This window comes from Nerophis ophidion, linkage group LG05 (assembly GCF_033978795.1).
Source record: "Nerophis ophidion isolate RoL-2023_Sa linkage group LG05, RoL_Noph_v1.0, whole genome shotgun sequence".
NCBI lineage: Eukaryota > Metazoa > Chordata > Actinopteri > Syngnathiformes > Syngnathidae > Nerophis > Nerophis ophidion.
This window is the reverse complement of record NC_084615.1, coordinates 74,792,930-74,812,967: the sequence shown is the minus strand read 5'-3', so window position 1 is coordinate 74,812,967 and position 20,038 is coordinate 74,792,930. Positions and strand designations below refer to the sequence as shown.

The following is a 20,038-nucleotide window of genomic DNA, read 5'->3' as shown; positions in this document are numbered from 1 at the left end:
GTGGTCTCCCACATCATTTAAAGTAGTCCACCACGTCATTCAATGTGTTTTCTGACATCATTTGAAGTAGTCCACCACGTCATTCAATGTGTTTTCTGACATCATTTGAAGTAGTCCACCACGTCATTCAATGTGGTCTCCCACATCATTTAAAGTAGTCCACCACGTCATTCAATGTGGTCTCCCACATCATTTAAAGTAGTCCACCATGTTTTCAATGTGGTCTCCCACATCATTTAAAGTAGTCCACCACGTCATTCAATGTGGTCTCCCACATCATTTAAAGTAGTCCACCATGTTTTCAATGTGGTCTCCCACATCATTTAAAGTAGTCCACCACGTCATTCAATGTGTTCTCCCATATAATTTAAAGTAGTCCACCACGTCGTTCAATGTGGTCTTCCATATCATTTATTGATGTGGGAACATCATTTAAAGTAGTCCACCATGTCATTCAATGTGTTCTCCGACATCATTTAAAGTAGTCCACCACGTTATTCAATGTGGTCTTCCTTATCATTTATTGATGTGGGAATATCATTTGAAGTAGTCCACCACGTTATTCAATGTGGTCTCCCACATCATTTAAAGTAGTCCACCACGTCATTTAATGTGGTCTCCCACATCATTTAAAGTAGTCCACCATGTTTTCAATGTGGTCTCCCACATCATTTAAAGTAGTCCACCACGTCATTCAATGTGGTCTCCCACATCATTTAAAGTAGTCCACCATGTTTTCAATGTGGTCTCCCACATCATTTAAAGTAGTCCACCACGTCATTCAATGTGTTCTCCCATATAATTTAAAGTAGTCCACCACGTCGTTCAATGTGGTCTTCCATATCATTTATTGGTGTGGGAACATCATTTAAAGTAGTCCACCATGTCATTCAATGTGTTCTCCGACATCATTTAAAGTAGTCCACCACGTTATTCAATGTGGTCTTCCTTATCATTTATTGATGTGGGAATATCATTTGAAGTAGTCCACCACGTTATTCAATGTGGTCTCCCACATCATTTAAAGTAGTCCACCACGTCATTTAATGTGGTCTCCCACATCATTTAAAGTAGTCCACCATGTCATTCAATTTGGTCTCCCATATCATTTAAAGTAGTCCACCATGTCATTCAATGTGGTCTCCCACATCATTTAAAGTAGTCCACCACGTCATTCAATGTGGTCTCCCACATCATTTGAAGTAGTCCACCACGTTATTCAATGTGGTCTCCCACATCATTTGAAGTAGTCCACCACGTCATTCAATGTGTTTTCTGACATCATTTGAAGTAGTCCACCACGTTATTCAATGTGGTCTCCCACATCATTTGAAGTAGTCCACCACGTTATTCAATGTGGTCTCCCACATCATTTGAAGTAGTCCACCACGTTATTCAATGTGGTCTCCCACATCATTTGAAGTAGTCCACCACGTCATTCAATGTGGTCTTCCATATAATTTAAAGTAGTCCACCATGTCATTCAATGTGGTCTCCCACATCATTTGAAGTAGTCCACCACGTCATTCATTGTGGTCTCCCACATCATTTGAAGTAGTCCACCACGTCATTCAATGTGGTCTCCCACATCATTTAAAGTAGTCCACCACGTCATTCAATGTGGTCTCCCACATCATTTGAAGTAGTCCACCACGTCATTCAATGTGGTCTCCCACATCATTTAAAGTAGTCCACCACGTTATTCAATGTGGTCTCCCACATCATTTGAAGTAGTCCACCACGTTATTCAATGTGGTCTCCCACATCATTTGAAGTAGTCCACCACGTTATTCAATGTGGTCTTCCATATAATTTAAAGTAGTCCACCATGTCATTCAATGTGGTCTCCCACATCATTTGAAGTAGTCCACCACGTCATTCAATGTGGTCTCCCACATCATTTAAAGTAGTCCACCACGTCATTCAATGTGGTCTCCCACATCATTTGAAGTAGTCCACCACGTCATTCATTGTGGTCTCCCACATCATTTGAAGTAGTCCACCATGTCATTCAATTTGGTCTCCCATATAATTTAAAGTAGTCCACCACGTCATTCAATGTGGTGTCCCACATCATTTGAAGTAGTCCACCACGTCATTCAATGTGGTCTCCCACATCATTTAAAGTAGTCCACCATGTTTTCAATGTGGTCTCCCACATCATTTAAAGTAGTCCACCACGTCATTCAATGTGTTTTCTGACATTTGAAGTAGTCCACCACGTTATTCAATGTGGTCTTCCATATAATTTAAAGTAGTCCACCACGTCATTCAATGTGTTCTCCCATATAATTTAAAGTAGTCCACCACGTCATTCAATGTGGTCTTCCATATAATTTAAAGTAGTCCACCACGTCGTTCAATGTGGTCTTCCATATCATTTATTGATGTGGGAACATCATTTAAAGTAGTCCACCATGTCATTAAAATGTGGTCTCCCACATAATTTAAAGTAGTCCACCACGTTATTCAATGTGGTCTTCCATATCATTTATTGATGTGGGAATATCATTTGAAGTAGTCCACCACGTCATTCAATGTGGTCTCCCACATAATTTAAAGTAGTCCACCACGTTATTCAATGTGGTCTTCCATATCATTTATTGATGTGGGAATATCATTTGAAGTAGTCCACCACGTTATTCAATGTGGTCTCCCACATCATTTAAAGTAGTCCACCATGTCATTCAATGTGTTCTCCCACATCATTTAAAGTAGTCCACCATGTCATTCAATTTGGTCTCCCATATAATTTAAAGTAGTCCACCATGTCATTCAATGACGTGGTGGACTACTTTAAATGATTTGGTCTCCCATATAATTTAAAGTAGTCCACCATGTCATTCAATGTGGTCTCCCACATCATTTGAAGTAGTCCACCACGTTATTCAATGTGGTCTCCCACATCATTTGAAGTAGTCCACCACGTCATTCAATGTGGTCTTCCATATAATTTAAAGTAGTCCACCATGTCATTCAATGTGGTCTCCCACATCATTTGAAGTAGTCCACCACGTCATTCATTGTGGTCTCCCACATCATTTGAAGTAGTCCACCACGTCATTCAATGTGGTCTCCCACATCATTTAAAGTAGTCCACCACGTCATTCAATGTGTTCTCCGACATCATTTAAAGTAGTCCACCACGTTATTCAATGTGGTCTTCCTTATCATTTATTGATGTGGGAATATCATTTGAAGTAGTCCACCACGTTATTCAATGTGGTCTCCCACATCATTTAAAGTAGTCCACCACGTCATTTAATGTGGTCTCCCACATCATTTAAAGTAGTCCACCATGTCATTCAATTTGGTCTCCCATATAATTTAAAGTAGTCCACCATGTCATTCAATGTGGTCTCCCACATCATTTAAAGTAGTCCACCACGTTATTCAATGTGGTCTCCCACATCATTTGAAGTAGTCCACCACGTTATTCAATGTGGTCTCCCACATCATTTGAAGTAGTCCACCACGTTATTCAATGTGGTCTCCCACATCATTTGAAGTAGTCCACCACGTTATTCAATGTGGTCTCCCACATCATTTGAAGTAGTCCACCACGTTATTCAATGTGGTCTCCCACATCATTTGAAGTAGTCCACCACGTCATTCAATGTGGTCTCCCACATCATTTGAAGTAGTCCACCACGTCATTCAATGTGGTCTTCCATATAATTTAAAGTAGTCCACCACATCATTCAATGTGGTCTCCCACATCATTTGAAGTAGTCCACCACGTCATTCATTGTGGTCTCCCACATCATTTGAAGTAGTCCACCACGTCATTCATTGTGGTCTCCCACATCATTTGAAGTAGTCCACCATGTCATTCAATTTGGTCCCCCATATAATTTAAAGTTGTCCACCACGTTATTCAATGTGGTCTTCCATATAATTTAAAGTAGTCCACCACGTCATTCAATGTGTTCTCCCATATAATTTAAAGTAGTCCACCACGTCATTCAATGTGGTCTTCCATATAATTTAAAGTAGTCCACCACGTTATTCAATGTGGTCTTCCATATCATTTATTGATGTGGGAATATCATTTGAAGTAGTCCACCACGTTATTCAATGTGGTCTCCCACATCATTTAAAGTAGTCCACCATGTCATTCAATGTGTTCTCCCACATCATTTAAAGTAGTCCACCATGTCATTCAATTTGGTCTCCCATATAATTTAAAGTAGTCCACCATGTCATTCAATGTGGTCTCCCAAATCATTTAAAGTAGTCCACCACGTGATTCAATGTGGTCTCCCACATCATTTGAAGTAGTCCACCACGTTATTCAATGTGGTCTCCCACATCATTTGAAGTAGTCCACCACGTCATTCAATGTGGTCTTCCATATAATTTAAAGTAGTCCACCATGTCATTCAATGTGGTCTCCCACATCATTTGAAGTAGTCCACCACGTCATTCATTGTGGTCTCCCACATCATTTGAAGTAGTCCACCACGTCATTCAATGTGGTCTCCCACATCATTTAAAGTAGTCCACCACGTCATTCAATGTGGTCTCCCACATCATTTGAAGTAGTCCACCACGTCATTCATTGTGGTCTCCCACATCATTTGAAGTAGTCCACCATGTCATTCAATTTGGTCTCCCATATAATTTAAAGTAGTCCACCACGTCATTCAATGTGGTCTCCCACATCATTTGAAGTAGTCCACCACGTCATTCAATGTGGTCTCCCACATCATTTAAAGTAGTCCACCATGTTTTCAATGTGGTCTCCCACATCATTTAAAGTAGTCCACCACGTCATTCAATGTGTTTTCTGACATTTGAAGTAGTCCACCACGTTATTCAATGTGGTCTTCCATATAATTTAAAGTAGTCCACCACGTCATTCAATGTGTTCTCCCATATAATTTAAAGTAGTCCACCACGTCATTCAATGTGGTCTTCCATATAATTTAAAGTAGTCCACCACGTAGTTCAATGTGGTCTTCCATATCATTTATTGATGTGGGAACATCATTTAAAGTAGTCCACCATGTCATTAAAATGTGGTCTCCCACATAATTTAAAGTAGTCCACCACGTTATTCAATGTGGTCTTCCATATCATTTATTGATGTGGGAATATCATTTGAAGTAGTCCACCACGTTATTCAATGTGGTCTCCCACATCATTTAAAGTAGTCCACCATGTCATTCAATGTGTTCTCCCACATCATTTAAAGTAGTCCACCATGTCATTCAATTTGGTCTCCCATATAATTTAAAGTAGTCCACCATGTCATTCAATGTGGTCTCCCAAATCATTTAAAGTAGTCCACCACGTCATTGAATGACGTGGTGGACTACTTTAAATGATTACGTCTCCCATATAATTTAAAGTAGTCCACCATGTCATTCAATGTGGTCTCCCACATCATTTGAAGTAGTCCACCACGTTATTCAATGTGGTCTCCCACATCATTTGAAGTAGTCCACCACGTCATTCAATGTGGTCTTCCATATAATTTAAAGTAGTCCACCATGTCATTCAATGTGGTCTCCCACATCATTTGAAGTAGTCCACCACGTCATTCATTGTGGTCTCCCACATCATTTGAAGTAGTCCACCACGTCATTCAATGTGGTCTCCCACATCATTTAAAGTAGTCCACCACATCATTCAATGTGGTCTCCCACATCATTTGAAGTAGTCCACCACGTCATTCATTGTGGTCTCCCACATCATTTGAAGTAGTCCACCACGTCATTCAATGTGGTCTCCCACATCATTTAAAGTAGTCCACCACGTCATTCAATGTGGTCTCCCACATCATTTAAAGTAGTCCACCATGTTTTCAATGTGGTCTCCCACATCATTTAAAGTAGTCCACCACGTCATTCAATGTGTTCTCCAACATCATTTGAAGTAGTCCACCACGTCATTCAATGTGGTCTTCCATATAATTCAAAGTAGTCCACCATGTCATTCAATGTGGTCTCCCACATCATTTGAAGTAGTCCACCACGTTATTCAATATGGTCTCCCACATCATTTAAAGTAGTCCACCACGTCATTCAATGTGGTCTCCCACATCATTTAAAGTAGTCCACCACGTCATTTAATGTGTTTTCTGACATAATTTGAAGTAGTCCACCACGTCATTCAATGACTCTCATCATTTTAAGTTTTTTTCGCATTAAATGTGGGTGGAAGGAAATGTAATATAGTTGCAAATGCATCTGCAGGTTATCCATACATCTCTGTTCCATGTCTGCTTTAGCACCACCGGTAAATAGCATGTTAGCATCGATTAGCTGGCAGTCAACATCAACAAAACTCACCTTTGTGAATTTGTTGACTTTATAGTTGCAAATGCATCTGCAGGTTATCCATACATCTTTGTGTCATGTCTGCTTTAGCACCGCCGGTAAATAGCATGTTAACGTCGATTAGCGTAGCATGTTAGCATCGATTAGCTGGCAGTCACGCCGCAACCAAATATGTCTGATTAGCACATAAGTCAACATCAACAAAACTCACCTTTCAGACTCGGATTTCAGCGGTTTAATCGATTCAAAAGATTACGCATGTATTGAAACAGATGGTCGGAGTATGGAGACAGATAGCGAAAACGAAATTGAAGAAGAAATTGAAGCCATTGAGCGAATAGCTATTGACGCTATTCGGCCATAGCATGGGTGTACCTAATGAAGTGGTCCATAGCATGGCTGCCTTATTAGCATCGCCGGTAAAATGTGCGGACTTTTGCATCTTGAGAAACTGGAGCAACTTAAATCCGTCGATTGGTAAGTGTTTGTTTCGCATTAAATGTGGGTATCTAGTTTCAAATGTACATACAGCTAGCGGAAATAGCATGTTGGCATCGATTGGCGTAGCATGTTAGCATTGATTAGCTGGCAGTCATGCCGTGACCAAATATGTCTGATTAGCACATAAGTCAACACCATCAACAAAACTCACCTTTGTGATTTCGTTGACTTAATCGTTGCCAATGCATCTGCAGGTTATCCATACATCTCTGTGCCATGTCTGTCATCGCCGGTAAAATGTGGAGACACTGGTACATTCAATGGGGGTCTGGCGGCAGACACTTTCGCATCTTCGGGCCGGTGGTGCAACTTGAATCCCTCCCTTTTAGTGTTGTAACACCCTCCGACAACACACCGACGAGGCATGATGTCTCCAAAGTTCCAAAAAATGGTCGAAAAAATGGAACATAACAGAGCTGAGACCCGGAGACGTCAAGTTCTGACGTCATCGCCAAAAGAGCGATAAACAGAAAGGCGTTTAATTCGCCAAAATTCACCCATTTAGAGTTCGGAAATCGGTTAAAAAAATATCGTCTTTTTTCTGCCACATCAAGGTATATATTGACGCTTACATAGGTTTGGTGATAATGTTCGCCTTTAAGCGCACCGGGCTATAAGGCACACTGTCGAGTTTTGAGAGAAAAAAAAGATTTTAAGTGTACCTTATAGTCCGTAAGATGCGGTTAATATTATGGCCCACAGATGACCTTTTGGTTGCTTATATGCTCAACTTACCAAGTATCCTGAGTCTGTTGAGAGCCCCGTGCAGGGCGAAGAAGGCCCACAGCACCTGAGAGGAGTCCACGCACAGAAGCCTGCCTCGTCCAACTCCGTTCACGCCGTGGTGCACCTCACCGCTGGGTAGCAGGCTGAAGCTGAGCACGTCTCCGGCACACAGCATGGGGAAGCCACGGTGCACCACCCAGTACTCCTTTCGGTCTAGGAGAATCTCGGGGTCGGCCGGCAGGTCACCGGCGTGAAGACTCGCTGGGTCACATGATGTCAACCCAAACAAAAGTGCCCCAAAGTAAGGCAGACCCAGATGTCCAACCTCTACGTACAAAGTCTCTCCCGTGTGCAGGGGTCGATCACTGAACACAAGAGTCCGACTGCTGTCCAGAAAATGGATGCAAGCGGCCAAACGGTCTGCAGACAGTATGACGTCGGAGCCACGGATGAGGTGAAAGTGCAAGTCGCTGTCCAGCGGCGAAGGAAGGCTACGGACCACCCGGGGGGCGCTGGATCCGGTGGAGGCAGAAGAGGATGGCGTTGTGGAGGAAGCGTTGGAAGAGCAACAAGGGATAAGCTGGGTGTAGTTATTGAGCTGGATGTTGGCCATTTTGGCAGCGGCCGCCTGGTTGTTCTCCAGCTGATTGTTACTGTAATTGGCAGAGTCGTGGCTGCTTTGGGGCAGATAGGCACTGAGGCGGGCCGCACTCAGGCAGCTGGATCCAACACTCTCAGCAAACGTGCTTTCTGCAATGGTTAAAAAAAAAAACGTGTCACTTGGTTATATAGCATAATGTCTCATCTAATGTAAACTCTCTTGGTCTTAGCCCAAATATCTGATCTACAATACATCTGTCATTGAGGCCTCTTTACGTATTCTGCAGTCTACTTTTGTTTATGTTATCGCATTAGGAGCTATAAGTGCAGTGGAACCTTCAAGGCCCAACACAATCTGTTATGGGATACTGGTAAACTTCCATTTGATCGTGTCTGGAAAGAATGTTTCCCAAAAGTCGTACGATTCAGGTTTCAACCAGTAAAACTCGGACTTAAACCCTTTGTCATACCAGGTTTTTTTTTTCCTGAAGTTATCGGGACATGGAAAATTGTCAAATAGTATTGTATCTTACCATGCAGAGGCCTTCTTAAATGACACAATTGCTGATACAGAAGAAACGACTACCAAGTTCAAGACAGTTTTTTTTTTGTCAGACATGAAAAGTTCCATAACCACCTATTCCTCCCTCCTAGCACAGATGTAGCGTTTTCTCTATGGAAGCAGTCAAACCTTAGCAGGGTAAAAGACTTATATATTGGTGATGTTTTCGCTAGTTTCAGTGAACGATGTGAAAAATTTGACCTACCAAAATCTCACCTATTTCGATACTTTCAGCTTCGTAATTTTGTTAAATCAAATCGTCTCTCTTTCCCTAACACTCCACCAAATTCGCAAATTGGGGCGGCATAGCTCGGTTGGTAGAGTGGCCGTGCCAGCAACTTGAGGGTTCCAGGTTCGATTCCGCTTGTGCCATCCTAGTTACTGCCGTTGTGTCCTTGGGCAAGACACTTTACCCACCTGCTCCCAGTGCCACCCACACTGGTTTAAATGTAACTTAGATATTGGGTTTCACTATGTAAAGCGCTTTGAGTCACTTGAGAAAAGCGCTATATAAATATAATTCACTATATAAATATAATCCATCCATCCATTTTCTACCGCTTATTCCCTTTCGGGGTCGCGGGGGGCGCTGGCGCCTATCTCAGCTACAATCGGGCGGAAGGCAGGGTACACCCTGGATTCACTATATAAATATAATTCACTAACTGATTCAATTTGAGATATTCCCACAAATCAAAAAGGCCTAATTTCCAAAATCTACACCTTAATCTCCCAGTTTGGTAAAACATCTCTTGATAAAATCAGAGGGAATTGGGAAGAAGAGCTTGGCAGAGCCACAGATGATGGAGATTGGGATTCTGCTTTAACCCAAATTAACAACAGTACATCCTGTTCAAGGCTTAATTTAATACAATTTAAGGTAGTCCACCGTATTTATTTCACTAATTCCAAACCCTCCAAAATATATCCCAATATCTCGGATACTTGTAACAGATGTCACATGTCACCTGCTAACATGACGCACATGTTTTGGTCTTGTCCCCATTTGTTTGATTACTGGACAACTATTTTCAAACACCTTGCTAATGCACTGGATTTAAATCTGACACCATGTGCAGAAATGGCTATTTTTGGGACGGTATCAGATCCCCAAATAAAGAGAACATTTAAGGATAGTATCGCCTTTGCTTCCTTATTAGTGGGATTGCCTCCTCAATCCCACCAACACGTCTTCCTTTGAGGAAGCGGTGCCTGGGGAATCTGTAGTGGACTCTCCTATTTCTGGGGCTGAGGTCGCTGAGGTAGTTAAAAAGCTCCTCGGCGGCAAGGCCCCGGGGGTGGATGAGATCCGCCCGGAGTTCCTTAAGGCTCTGGATGCTGTGGGGCTGTCTTGGTTGACAAGACTCTGCAGCATCGCGTGGACATCGAGGGCGGTACCTCTGGACTGGCAGACCGGGGTGGTGGTCCCTCTCTTTAAGAAGGGGGACCGGAGGGTGTGTTCCAACTATCGTGGGATCACACTCCTCAGCCTTCCCGGTAAGGTTTATTCAGGTGTACTGGAGAGTAGGCTACGTCGGATAGTCGAACCTCGGATTCAGGAGGAACAGTGTGGTTTTCGTCCTGGTCGTGGAACCGTGGACCAGCTCTATACTCTCGGCAGGGTTCTTGAGGGTGCATGGGAGTTTGCCCAACCAGTTTACATGTGCTTTGTGGACTTGGAGAAGGCATTCGACCGTGTCCCTCGGGAAGTCCTGTAGGGAGTGCTCAGAGAGTATGGGGTATCAGACTCTCTTATTGTGGCAGTCCGCTCCCTGTATGATCAGTGTCAGAGCCTGGTTCGCATTGCCGGTAGTAAGTCGAACACATTTCCAGTGAGGGTTGGACTCCGCCAAGGCTGCCCTTTGTCACCGATTCTGTTCATAACTTTTATGGACAGAATTTCTAGGCGCAGTCAAGGCGTTGAGGGGGTTCAGGTTTGGTGGCCGCGGGATTAGGTCTCTGCTTTTTGCATATGTTGTGGTCCTGATGGCTTCATCTGGCTGGGATCATCAGCTCTCACTGGATCGGTTCGCAGCCGAGTGTGAAGTGACCGGAATGAGAATTAGCACCTCCAAGTCCGAGTCCATGGTTCTCGCCCGGAAAAGGGTGGAGTGCCATCTCCGGGTTGGGGCGGAGACCCTGCCCCAAGTGGAGGAGTTCAAGTACCTAGGAGTCTTGTTCACGAGTGGGGGAAAGAGTGGATCATGAGATCGACAGGCAGATCAGTGCGGCGTCTTCAGTAATGCGGAGGTTGTATCGATCCGTTATAGTGAAGAAGGAGCTGAGCCGGAAGGCAAAGCTCTCAATTTACCGGTCGATTGACGTTCCTATCCTCACTTATGGTCATGAGCGAAAGGATAAGATCGCGGGTACAAGCGGCCGAAATGAGTTTCCTCCGCCGTGTGGCGGGGCTCTCCCTTAGAGATAGGGTGAGAAGCTTTGCCATCCCGGAGGAACTCAAAGTAAAGCCGTTGCATCGAGAGGAGCCAGATGAGGTGGTTCGGGCATCTGGTCAGGATGCCACCCGAGCGGTGTTTAGGGCACGTCCACGGGGAAGACCCAGGACACGTTGGGAACACTATGTCTCCCGGCTGGCCTGGGAACGCCTTGGGATCCCCCGGGAGGAGCTAGACGAAGTGGCTGGGGAGAGGGAAGTCATGGCTTCCCTGCTTAGGCTGCTGCCCCCGCGAGCCGACCTCGGGTAAGCGGAAGAAGATGGATGAACGGTTGGAGATTTGCACAATTCACCATATATGAAAATTCATTCACACCTTAACTTAAAATTGCATTTCAATAAGTAGATAATTTAAAAAAAAAGGTCTGAAAATGTTTACTTATTTGTACACTTCATGATTATTAATTCTTGAAGAACTAACTTATTGGATGTGGCCAATGAATGTTATGAGTTACACACAATCCATCTTGTTTTGGGGGTTTTTCAGCTGCATCAACTTGTTATGAGTCTTTTATTTTCTTGCAGTGGATATGATAACATCTTCAGTACTTGTCCAGTTCCTTGATGTCTTTAACAACATTGACTTTGGCTTCTTCCTGTCCTCCATTTAACTTGATGTAGATTTTACAGCGGGCGCTCCTTGTGCCCTGAATTTTTCCCTGCTTCCTCAACTTCCGTGCTTTCTTTGCCATGTCAGCGCTTCGTTTTGTCAAACGCTCACTGATGTAGACGTTTATTCTTTTCAGTTCGTGGGATCTGAGCTGAGGAACGTCTTTGTGGCTTCTGCAGCCCTTTGATTCGTGATTTAGGGCTTGATTGATTGATTGATTGATTGACTCTGCCTTAGCAAAGCCACCTTGCTTTTTGTTGGTGAACCAATTTGCTGATGACAGGAGTGGTCTTATTCCTGCTAGACATTGGAATGCATGTTTTGACGTTGTGGACATCCACATTCACCCCCTTTTGAATGGCGAAAGTTGACCACCTGTTGCTCTGGTGAAGCAGCAGCATCTTGTCCTCCCCTGTTATCAGCTGCTCTGCCATTAGGCATGCGTGTTATCAGAAGCCTCGTCATAATCATATCGTTCATACAGAAATACTCTTGCGCTTCCTTGATCTGACACATTTGAGATATGATTTTCGTCTGTAAAACGTTCACTTTTTCGTATAGCCCAACAACATTTCCTTGAAGTCTCTCCATTTGTTCAAAGAAGTGTAGCAGTATTCATCCTTACTTCCTTAATCCTTATGCTGTTGATCCACCCTCGCAGACACTTTCTTCAGCCTGGCTTCAATATGATCAAACATTGTTATTACTTCTAGGTTACTACCTGATTCTCGACTCCTTTCCACGTCCTCCTGCTGTGCATTTGTTGCGGTGAAATCTTTTTTTTTATGCAAATGTTGCGGTTCGAAGGCTTTGAAGCTCGGAAGTTAGTGATGGTTAGCTTGTCTTGCTGGCAACCGTCGGCAGTTGTAAGTCGTCTTATTCGAGGTGTTATGGTGTGTCTTCCCAGTCAAAAATTTCAACTGGAACGCCCCCTGAGGTCAGATTTCCTATACAGAAAGTCGGCATAGTCCTCAGGACTAGGTGTGCCCATTACGTCGATCGCGAGCTACCAGTCGACCGCGGGGGGTGTGTCAGTCGATCTACAGCCAGGCTTTTAAAAAAAATAGACCTAAAAATTAGTGATCATCAATCTTCACCAAGACGTCACTTAAATGACATTCACGGTACCGGAGGGTCTTGTGAGATGACGCTGGCTGCTGCAAGATCATTATTATGAAAATATGACCGAGAGGAAGGCGAGAAACACTTTTTATTACAACAGACTCTCGCGCCATACCTTCCGTCAAAACTCTAAAGGCCGACTGCACATTTCCTATCTTCACAATAAAAGCCCTGCTTCATGCTGCCTGCGCTAACTAAATACAGAGTCTCGGAAAACTGGCGTGCACAAGTGATCCCTCAGAAAGCTGGCGTGCACATCACTTGTGCACGCCAGCTTTCCGAGACTCTTATTTTGTTAGCGCAGGCAGCATGAAGCAGGGCTTTTATTGTGAAGATAGGAAATGTGCAGTCGGCCTTTAGAGATTTGACGGAAGGGACGGCGCGAAAGTCTGTTGAAATAAAAAGTGTTTCTCGCCTTCCTCTCTGTCATTTTTTCATAATAATGAACTGGCAGCAGCCAGCGTCATCTCACAAGACCCTCGGGTGCCGTGAATGTCAATCAAGCAAGCTACGGAATTTGCCGCCAATGTTTTTCTTGTAAAGTGTATGGAAGCTGGATAAATTAGATGCCAAAAACCAACCACTTTCATGTGGTATTGTACAGAAAGGACAACTTTTTTTCTCCTCCATTTGAAAATGTGGGCGTTATCATCATTACTGTCTGATTCCAATCAATGCAAGTCATCAGAATCAGGTAATACACCAACTTACATTCTTGTCTTTGTGAAAGAAAGACATCTATATGTGTTACCATGAATTGATTAACGTGGACCCCGACTTAAACAAGTTGAAAAACTTATTCGGGTGTTACCATTTAGTGGTCAATTGTACGGAATATGTACTGTACTGTGCAATCTACTAATAAAAGTATCAATCAATCAACACATGCTTGTATTATCATTAAACACATTTAACTTGTTTACAAAAATGTCTCTTTCATAAATAAATAAATATAAATGATATATATAAATGAGGTAGCTCCCCTCGAGTTGGTCAATTGAAAAGTAGGTCGCCTGCAGAAAAAGTGTGGGCACCCCTGGTGTAGACAATACACTCAGAGCTGTAATGTACGTTATTAGCACTCCTGACAATTTTTTGTCGCGATATATCAACCGTATACAATGTATTGTTGGACATAGTGTAAATAAAAAAATGTTAATGTGTTACTTTACTTAGCGAGCAACAGGGTCTGTGTTTCCTCTTCATATACCGTGTTTGAAGGTTGGAGAAGGCCAACATATTTTTCCATATGTTGTTTATACTCAGATGAGGCAAGCGCAAGAACAGCTTTCGGGGACGTGGCCATCTTGATTTCTGACTTCGTAATTGGAACGCGCTGTGACGTCATTCCCGGCTGCGACTTCAAACTTCCGAGGTTAATGGTAAGATTAGTCTCTCCAGCCAGACGTTGTACAAGCAAATAATTCTGGTATTTTGGTCAAGTTCTTTGGTCAGGGAAATTGCTAAAATTCTCCCAAAACGTTTAATCAATTCAGAGCTCTTTTAATTCTGTCCTTCTTCAAAAAAAATGACACAAGAACAGTTTTGGTGTTAGAAATCATTGATGTCAACCGTCATCATTCAACAGATTCTTAGCCACCCTTTGTTTACTGTCCAGGCAATTGTTTAAGTCACAGTTTAACATTACCTGTCACACTTGTGTAAAATTGCATACATTACTAATGTCAAAGGTGTAATGTAAAGGCAAACATGTATCTCTAATTTCCATGCAAGTGTTAAAATACGTTAACCATTGTTAAACAACAAACACCATACACATAATTATTCATACATTTATACATACATACATACAAACGCACAGATATAAGTACTTAGGCACATACATCGGCTCACACATACATAAACAAGTACAGTACAATACAAACCCTGTTTCCATAGGAGTTGGGAAATTGTGTTAGATGTGAATATAAACGGAATACAATGATTTGCAAATCCTTTTCAACCCATATTCAATTGAATGCACTACAAAGACAAGATATTTGATGTTCAAACTCATAAACTTTTATTTTTTTTGCAAATAATAATTAACTTAGAATTTCATGGCTGCAACACATGCCAAAGTAGTTGGGAAAGGGCATGTTCACCACTGTGTTACATCACCTTTTAACAACACTCAATAAACGTTTGGGAACTGAGGAAACTAATTGTTGAAGCTTTGAAAGTGGAATTCTTTCCCATTCTTGTTCTATGTAGAGTTTCAGTCGTTCAACAGTCTCCGCTGTCGTATTTCACGCTTCATAATGTGCCACACATTTTCGATGTGAGACAAGTCTGGACTGCAGGCGGGCCAGGACAGTACCCGCACTCTTTTTTTATGAAGCCACGCTGTTGTAACACTTGTCTTGCTGAAATAAACAGGGGCGTCTATTATAACGTTGCTTGGATGACAACATATGTTGCTCCAAAACCTGTATGGACCATTCAGCACTAATGGTGCCTTCACAGATGTGTAAGTTACCCATGCCTTGGGCACTAATACACCCCCATACCATCACAGATGCTGGCTTTTGAACTTTGCGCCTATAACAATCCGAATGGTTATTTTCCTCTTTGTTCTGGAGGACACTACGTCCGCTGTTTCCGAATATAATTTGAAATGGGGACTCGTCAGACCACAGAACACCTTTCCACTTTGCATCAGTCAGCCAAGCCGGTGGCGTTTCAGGATATTGTTGATAAATGGGTTTTGCTTCGCATAGTAGAGTTTTAACTTGCACTTACAGATGTAGCGACCAACTGTAGTTACTGACAGTGGTTTTATGAGGTGTTCCTGAGCCCATGGGGTGATATCCTTTACACACTGATGTCGGTTTTTGATGCAGTACCGCCCGAGGGATCAAAAGTCCGTAATATCATCGCGTACGTGCAGTGATTTCTCCAGATTCTCTGAACTTTTTGATGATTTTACGGACCGTCGATGGTAAAATCCCTAAATTACTTGCAATAGCTCGTTGAGAAATGTTGTTCTGAAACTGTTCGACAATTTGTTTACAAAGTGGTGACCCTCGCCCCATCCTTGTTTGTGAATTACTTAGCATTTCATGTAAGCTGCTTTTATACCCAATCATGACACCCACCTGTTCCCAATTAGCCTACACACCTGTGGGATGTTCCATATAAGTGTTTGATGAGCATTGCTTAACTTTATCAGTATTTATTGACACCATTCCCAACTTCTTTGTCACGTGTTGCTGGCATCAAATTCCAAAGTTAATGATTATTTGCACACAAAAAAAATATATATATCAGTTCGAACATCAAATATGTTGCCTTTGTAGCATATTCAACTAAATATGGGTTGAAAATGATTTGCAAATCTTTTTATTCCGTTTATATTTACATCTAACACAATTTCCCAACTCATATGGAAACGGGGTTCGTGCATCCACATGCACATTCACCGTACAAACATACATACATATACACATGCTGTGCACACACAAGCGCATATGCATTCATTCACTCATGCATATAATCACGTTTCATCAAACATATATTAACATTCCCCCTAGGGAAAACTGGGTAAAACACGTACAACATATAAGGTTTATATAGTTTGCTTCTCTTTCTTTCCCTCAATTTATCTGCTTTCTTTTGTAATCCAAGTTTTCATTACATATACCGTATTTTTCGGACTATAAGTCGCAGTTTTTTTCATAGTTTGGCCAGGGGTGCGACTTATACTCAGGCGCGACTTATGTGTGAAATTATTAACACATTACCGTACAATATCAAATGATATTATTCAGCTCATTCACATAAGAGACTAGACGTATACGATTTCATGGGATTTATCGATTAGGAGTGACAGATTGTTTGGTAAACGTATAGCATGTTCTATTTCAGGGGTGGGCATTACGTCGATCGCGATCGACTGGTCGATCTCGGAGGGTGTGTCAGTCGATCTCAAGCCAGGCATTAAAAAATAGACATAAAAATGAGCAATCATCAATCATACCAAGACTTCACTTTCGTCAGTTGTTTGACATTCTCGGCACCCGAAGATCTTGTGAGATGACGCTGGCTGCTGCGAGCTCATATTTAAGAAAAAAATCACTAACAGGGCGGACGCAGAGAAACACATTTTATTTCTAGAGACTCCGTACCTACTGTCAAAACTCTAAAGACCGACTGCACAGTTCCTGTCTTCACCATAAAAGACCTGTTTCATCCTGCCTGTGCTAACAAAATAAGAGTCTCAGAAAGCTAGCGTGCACAAGCTAGCAAGCTACGGCGTTTGATGCCAATGTATTTCTCCCCCGCCCTCAGCGACCGCTTTCTCACTTGCTTGCCCACCCGCACAGTCACTGACGTCACTCACCTGCTGCCAGACATTAAAGGGCCACACACATATGCTACTCTCATAACAAAGTGTTTAAAAACGAGTATGCAAGTTGGACAAATGAGATGCCAAATCCAACCACTTTCATGTGGTATTGGACAGAAAGGAGGACTTTTTTTTTTCCTCCATTTGAAAATGCGGACGTTATAAGCACCACTGTCTAATTCCAATCAATGCAAGTCATCAGAATCAGGTAATACACCAACTTATATTCTTGTCTTCATGAAAGAAAGGAATCTATATGTGTTAAACATGCTTGTATTATCATTAAACACCATTAACTTGTTAAGAAAAATGTCTCTTTCATAAATAAATAAATATAAATTATAAATAGGAATGAGGTAGATCTCCTCGACTTGGTCAATTGAAAAGTAGCTCACCTGCAGAAAAAGTGTGAGCGCCCCTGTTCTATATGTTATAGTTATTTGAATGACTCTTACCATAATATGTTATGTTAACATACCAGACACCTTCTCAGTTGGTTATTTATGCGTCATATAACGTACACTTATTCAGCCTGTTGTTCACTATTCTTTATTTATTTATTGCCTTTCAAATGTCTATTCTTGGTGATGGGTTTTATTAAATACATTTCCCCCAAAAATGTGACTTACGTATACTCCAGTGTATTTTCCTTCTGTATTATGCATTTTTGGCAGGTGGGACTTATAATCCGGAGCGATTTATACACCGAACTAATACGGTATGCATTGTTGCATTTGCAAAAATTATATTGTGTATAATCCATCCATCCATTCATTTTCTTTTTTTTTTGTCCTGTCCAGCTTCTCTGGCAAATCATATAGTTGATGTAGATGCCCATACCGGCTGTTCAGATTTACTTTACAAAAGAGAAGTGTAGGATACTTCTCTTGTCGCCCTATTTCAATTTGACTTTATTAAATGTATTTATATTATCATTTGGTGCATTCGGGCCGGAGCAGGAGGCGATAGAAAGAGGAAAAAAAGGAAGACAGAGGGGGAAATTGTGGGGATAAGAGGGGGATTAGACAGAGAGACAAAATCAACAACAGCAAACAATAACAACAACAACAATAGAACAACACCAGCACATACGATATGTACAAATATGATCGTAAAAGTGATAGCAAGTAAGCAGTTAGTGAAATAAATAATAATATAAGTGGGGGGTTGCCCACATCTGAGGTCCACTCCAAGGTTTCTCATAGTCAGCATTGTCACTGGCGTCCCACTGGATGTGAATTCTCCCTGCCCACTGGGTGTGAGTTTTCCTTGCCCTTTTGTGGGTTCTTCCGAGGATGTTGTAGTCGTAATGATTTGTGCAGTCCTTTGAGACATTTGTGATTTGGGGCTATATGAATAAACATTGATTGATTGAATATAGAAATGACAATGAGCATTTTTGAGCATCCATCCATTTTCTACCGCTTATTGCTGGTACATTCTGGATGTTTGTAGTATAATGAGAGTGAAGTGAATTATATTTATATAGCGCTTTTCTCTAGTGACTCAAAACGCTTTACATGGTGAAACCCAATATCTAAATTACATTTTCAAACCAGTGTGGGTGGCACCGGGAGCAGGTGGGTAAAGTGTCTTGCCCAAGGACACAACGGCAGTGACTAGAAACGGGGTTCGATCCTGGAACCCTCAAGTTGCTGGCACGGCCGCTTTACCAACCGAGCTGTACCACCCCTGACCCTCCATCATATTTATGTACCATTTACAATGCAGGGTGTACCCCGCCTTACGCCCGAATGCAGCTGGGATAGGCTCCAGCACCCTCCCCCGCCACCCCAGAAAGGGACAAGCGGTAGAAAATGGGTGGAGTTACAATGCATGAAATCATATGTTTTCTTGTCTTACATAAGGATTGCGAATGACAAACACGACATTTCTTTACAATGTTTGCATATTTCCAGTATGACTGCCCTAATAATGTGGTCAGAGTGATATAAAATATATTATTATTAACATTAGTTATTATTATTATTATTATTATTATTATTATCTGTCTTCACGGTGGCATAGGGGTTAGTGCGTCTGCCTCACAATACGAAGGTCCTGCAGTCCTGGGTTCAAATCCAGGCTCGGGATCTTTCTGTGTGGAGTTTGCATGTTCTCCCCGTGAATGCGTGGGTTCCCTCCGGGTACTCCGGCTTCCTCCCACTTCCAAAGACATGCACCTGGGGATAGGTTGATTGGCAACACTAAATTGGCCCTAGTGTGTGAATGTGAGTGTGAATGTTGTCTGTCTATCTGTGTTGGCCCTGCGATGAGGTGGCGACTTGTCCAGGGTGTACCCCGCCTTCCGCCCGATTGTAGCTGAGATAGGCGCCAGCGTCCCCCGCGACCCCAAAAGGGAATAAGCGGTAGAAAATGGATGGATGGATGGATTATTATTATCGAGCAGAATTATGTGAGCAGGAGTGGAAATATTACGGTAGATCTTTGTTTTAGTCGTAGTGGTTTGTGTTGTGGTTTGTGCAGCCCTTTGAGACACTAGGGATTTAGGGCTATATAAGTAAACATTGATATTCCCTTTGGGGTTGCGGGGGCGCTGGTGCCTATCTATTGTGTATAATAGAGGTAATTATTATTATTATTAGTTATTATTAATAGTGCTATTTATATTAGTTTTTGTATTGCTCCATATGTAATGCAATAATATTCATTGTCATTTTTGTGTTATTAATATTTACTTCACTGACTGTTTATTTGCTTAAACTTTTCATATAATATTTGTACATATCGTATTTGCTGATACTGTTGTTGTTGCTCTGTTTTATCCCGTTTGGTTACATGCTCTCGCACATTTTCCCCTTTGTTATTC

General features: G+C 42.1%; 1 protein-coding gene across 2 annotated transcripts in view; it reads right to left on the bottom strand.

Moving 5' to 3' along the window:
• Positions 1-20,038, bottom strand: part of neurl1b (neuralized E3 ubiquitin protein ligase 1B) — a 160,124-nt gene that overhangs the window by 7,530 nt on the left and 132,556 nt on the right. For both annotated transcript variants that reach the window (XM_061901979.1, XM_061901980.1), the window contains exon 4: positions 7,521-8,261. In XM_061901979.1, coding sequence (XP_061757963.1) covers positions 7,521-8,261 — 741 coding nt within the window. The remainder of the gene's footprint in view (positions 1-7,520; positions 8,262-20,038) is intronic.